The 5,036-nt window shown below is 40.6% G+C and overlaps 1 protein-coding gene across 1 annotated transcript; it reads left to right on the top strand.

Moving 5' to 3' along the window:
* Nucleotides 1-1,920: 1,920 nt before the first annotated feature.
* LOC122062081 (ABC transporter G family member 8) lies at nucleotides 1,921-4,626 on the top strand. Its single transcript, XM_042625723.1, has 2 exons — nucleotides 1,921-3,888; nucleotides 4,168-4,626. Exon 1 carries the CDS (start codon nucleotides 1,953-1,955, stop codon nucleotides 3,885-3,887), a length of 1,935 nt encoding a protein of 644 aa, XP_042481657.1. The 5' UTR covers nucleotides 1,921-1,952; the 3' UTR covers nucleotide 3,888; nucleotides 4,168-4,626.
* The last annotated feature ends 410 nt before the right edge of the window (nucleotides 4,627-5,036 follow it).

The raw sequence follows: 5,036 nt of genomic DNA, 5'->3' as shown, positions 1-5,036 counted from the left end.
GTGAAGCGAAACAGAAAAAACAAATGGTTTTTTGGGTGTTTTTCCGTTTCTAATCATAGAAAAACAAAAAAACACATTTCTGAAAACAAAATCAAACGGCCCTATGTATACTACTTTTGGAGCTGATCTGGATTCTGATTCCGGGTTTTTAAACCTCTACATTCAGTGGGCTGACTGGACCAAGATGCTTTTCGAGGCCGGCCCATATATAATTTCTAGTCCATGCTAGGTTTAGGAAGTTCTGGTGAACTTGGGCCCCTGTGTCTCCCTCAAGCCCAACCTACTTATATTGGGCTGGGACACTGTGGGTAGAATGGTATAGATTCTAGAGGGGAGTGATGGAGTTTGGGAAAGCCCAAAGCCCAGAGGTTAAAAGTCCTATTCAATAGAATTTGATGAAAGAGAATCACGGGAGGAGATAAGAGTATATGGATAGGGATGAGGATGAGTCACGGGGAGGATTTATATATTTTATAGACATTAAAGTTGTGATGCATTAGCTTCGTCGTGGAGTACCGTAGGTTCAGGTGAGTTTGGAAGCCTAAGCCTGAGCCCTCAAAGAAAGACAAAATAAAATTTCTTGGAAAAGAATTCCACTTGGCAGATATCTCTATATATGATTTCTTTATGAATTTGTAGGGAATAAGCAATGGAGTACAAAACAAAGATGAAGATGAATATGAAGCTTGGGCAGTTGTGCTGTGCTGTAACTAATGGTTTACAATTTAAATGGGATAGTAAAAAATATGGTGAAATATTTTGAAAATGGCTAAAAAAAAAAAAAAGATGATGCAGATTTTAAATGTCTAGATTTGAAAATATAGGGGGAAAAAAGCATAATTATGGATTAACTCATATTTTATTAATTAAATATTAGGATAAGATAATGCTTCTCTGATGGTGCAGGTACACACTATCGTGTGAATCATTGGAGGGCTCACATGAGCATCTTCAACACATGGGTACACAAAAGCAAGTAGAGTTATTTCTTCCTAAATATTAATATTTGAAACACTAATTATAAATTTGGAATGCACTTTGTCCAAAAGCACACTATTGTGTCTAGACATCGAGGGTGTGAATTGACCACTAAGCCCTCCTTATCGATGCCTGCCCATGAGTTCTCATTGGTTGTGCACACACTCTCATAGTGGCGGCACAAAATACATATGTATAATTTCTTTAGTCAATAAATAAATACTTACCCAATGTCTCCTGAGCAACTAGTGTGCAAGAAGTTTGGATGCTTCCCCTTCCCCCCTATGCAATTAATAAGTTGAACTCTAATGCTAATGGAATAAGGTAAACCAAAATGGGGGAATATGTATTTTAATCAAGGATCATACATGTCAGGTGCATAATAGAAGGACCATACTTCCATTATTGTTGATGAAGCGATGGCAATGAGAAGTGGTATGTTGGAAGCAATCTCAGGGGTTTTGCTAACAAAGAGGTATGTGTTGTGATCTACTTATTCACTAGGTGGGTTGTGAGATTTAGACAAAGGGGAAGGTGTTGTCTCTTAAGAGTAGATTTATTTTTTTTAACACACACTTTGAAGGGGAGAGAGAATGATAGGAAAGTGGAGAGAGAGATACATGTGACATGAATCAATCCTTAGACCACCCACACTCCTGGGTGCCTGCTTTTCAAACAAAGACATCGATCAAGGTGCTATGTCCTGAATCTACGATAAATACGATAATTTGATCAAATTCCGCTCTGTGGCTTATGCAACCTTATAATCCAACATCCACAAGTTTTTCTAGTTCTATTTATAAAAGTCTTTTTATCGAAAAAAAAAAAACTCTTTTGATTCGACTGTGATGCCACAGAAATTGTGAGCTTAGCTGTATAATCTCATGGATTATTTAATATTTGAGATTCAAATTACTATTTTCTTCAGCTTCACACTTTAATTCCCCAACATCTTATCTTTCCATACAAAAGTCATGGAACGAAGCACCAATATATCCCTCACCTCCCTCTCCTCCTACTCTCTACTGCAACTCATCTCCTTAATTTACTACTCCATGGAAGACCAATCACCACCTTCTTCACCTTCAACAACCCCATCACCACCACCATCTCCCCCTCTACCTCCATCGCCTGCAAAATCCTTCAAAACCTTTACAATAACAGCTTCTTCAATCTCCTACACCAAATCGACCACCACAACCATTGCAGCCAAATTTCTGTTCAAATCATGCACATCCTCTTCCCCTTCTTACATCCTCCGTGACATCTCTTTTACTGCAAACCCTTCTCAGATCCTCGCCATTGTCGGCCCAAGTGGAGCTGGAAAATCAACTCTGCTAGACGTACTCGCCGCACGGACCTCACCCACACAAGGCTCTCTTCTCCTCAATTCCTCCCCTCTAAACCCATCCACCTTCCGCAAGCTCTCTGCTTATGTTCCTCAACACGACGCTTGCCTTCCATTGCTCACAGTCTCAGAGACATTTGCCTTTTCCGCTCGTCTTCTTATCCCCAGTTCATCCCAAATCGCTTCAATTGTAACCTCTCTGCTTTCCGAGCTCCGTCTATCTCACCTCGCACACACCCGCCTCGCTCATGGCCTTTCAGGAGGTGAGCGGCGACGCGTCTCGATTGGGCTTAGCCTCCTCCATGACCCTGCTGTGTTACTCCTCGACGAACCCACATCAGGGCTTGACAGTTCCTCTGCTTTCAATGTAATGCAGACTCTCCGATCGATCACCGCCTCCCGTTGCCGGACTGTTGTACTCTCTATTCACCAGCCCAGCTTCAAGATCCTTTCCACCATTGATAACATTCTATTGTTATCTAAAGGAACTGTTATTCACCATGGAACCCTTTCTTCCCTTCAAGGGTTCTTGCTCTCCAATGGGTTCACAGTCCCTCCACAGCTCAACCCTCTAGAGTACGCAATGGAGATTCTCAACCAGATTCATGAGAACAGGCCCATCTCGCCTTCAGAAATTGCATTTCCTCCTCTATCTCATCAAAATTCTTCAATTTCTGTTTCAGATAATGATAGAGGAGGAGAGATCAGATATAAGAGCTCCAGGGTCCGGGAGATCTTCACCCTTTACGACAGATTTTGGAAGATAATTTACAGAACTAAGCAGCTTCTTTTGACAAACACATTAGAAGCACTTGGAGTGGGTCTGGTATTGGGAACGATTTACATTCATGTGGGGTTCGATAAGCAGGGAATAGAGAAGAGATTGGGGCTTTTTGCCTTCACACTCACCTTCCTTCTCTCCTCCACTACTGAAACTCTACCCATCTTCATTAACGAAAGGCCAATCCTCTTAAGAGAGACCTCAAGTGGGGTTTACAGGCTCTCATCACATCTGATTGCTAACACGCTCGTCTTCTTGCCTTACTTGTTAGCTATCGCTATAGTCTACTCTGTTTCTGTCTATTTCATAGTGGGCCTCTGTGCGACTTGGCAAGCTTTCATCTACTTTGTACTGGTTATCTGGATTGTATTTCTAATGGGTAATTCATTTGTCCTGTTCTTGAGCTCTCTGGCTCCAAATTACATTGCAGGGACATCACTGGTAACTGTGTTTCTGGGTGCCTTCTTCCTCTTCTCCGGCTACTTCATCTCCAAAGATAGATTGCCCAAGTATTGGCTTGGAATGCACTATTTCTCAATGTACAAGTATGCCTTAGATGCTCTTCTCATTAACGAGTACTCATGCCTTGTCTCAAGGTGTTTGATATGGTACGAAGAGAACAAGACATGTATGGCTACAGGGCGTGATGTACTGGAGACTAGAGGGCTTCATGAGAAGCAGAAGTGGACTAATATTTACATTTTGATTGGGTTCTTCGTCTTCTATCGCGTTCTTTGTTTGGTGGTTTTGATCAGAAGGGCTTCCAGGTCGAAGAAATAAGGTGTATAGGCTCTGCTTTTTTCTTTTCCCACTGAAATCGATTCATAACTGCTCTGAAAGCAATGAATCTTGTGCTTTTCGTTTTAAGTTTTTGGAAAGGAATTCCAAATTTGTGTTATCAAAGATGAAGAACCAGATTGTTGGATTGTCATTCTTCCTTATCGAACTTGGGTTACTTGAATTCCTCTTTTTTTTCCTTTCACTATCTAGTTCATCATCTCCGAAGACTCTATCTCTCTCTCTCTCTCTCCCCTCTCCTGATCTTCTGCAAATGTGGCAGGCCAGTTTGGAGTCAATTGCAATCTTTGATTCCATGAGTATAGAATGAGAATGCGAGGTAGTACTAGTGATCCACAGCCAAAACCAGAACTATTAATTGATGAATTCACGTGAAGAGGATTAAGAAAAGAAGGTGAACCCGTGATCAAAGTGCTGATGCAGTACTTGGCCTGCAATTGAGCTAATGGACAAACAGAAAAGCTCTGCGACAAAAGCCCGTGGTGGTGTTAGTGTGGTGTGGTGTGGTGAGGTGATGTTGAGTCACGACAACTACCATTGCTGTGTGGCTTGTGGGTTCCTCTGGGCTCAGGCCTCAACTCTTAACCTCATGACCATGCTTGTTTATTGAGGAACATTTAATTAGAAGCTGTTCAATTTCTATAATGCTACAAAAGACTATCACAAGCATTACTTTTGGGTTCTACCAAAAATAAATAAAAATTTTAGGGTTTTGTTTTTATTTTAAAAAATTAAAAAGTCAACACAAATGTCACCATCTTACATTTTTTTATCTTGTGTAAGTGTCACCATCCTATATGAATTGTATAAGTTAAAAGGGATTAATTATGACAGTATCGGTATAGGCAGATACCCATCCAATGGTCTATGGATGTGGCATATATTTTTTCTCTCCACATTTAATAGATATCATATCAACGGACTAGGGTCATTCACGTATATGAATATTCACTTTCCTCAATCATCAATGAATATCGGTCTATTTTACCACTAATTTTTATAAGAAGTACGACTTTTTTTTTTCTTTCTATTTTACCCCTAAAAACGATTTGGATCGGTTTCAACCGATATCGATCTGATATGGCCGATCCCAGACCGATACTTGAAACCATGATTATGATACCATGTATG

The sequence above is a fragment of the Macadamia integrifolia genome, chromosome 14, assembly GCF_013358625.1.
Source record: "Macadamia integrifolia cultivar HAES 741 chromosome 14, SCU_Mint_v3, whole genome shotgun sequence".
Taxonomy (NCBI): domain Eukaryota; kingdom Viridiplantae; phylum Streptophyta; class Magnoliopsida; order Proteales; family Proteaceae; genus Macadamia; species Macadamia integrifolia.
The sequence above is the reverse complement of the archived record's forward strand: the minus strand, read 5'-3'. Positions and strand labels throughout refer to the sequence as shown.

Excerpts from the sequence above, each read along its gene's own strand:
- LOC122062081 (XM_042625723.1), top strand. The coding sequence starts at position 1,953 with ATGGAACGAAGCACCAATATATCCCTCACCTCCCTCTCCTCCTACTCT.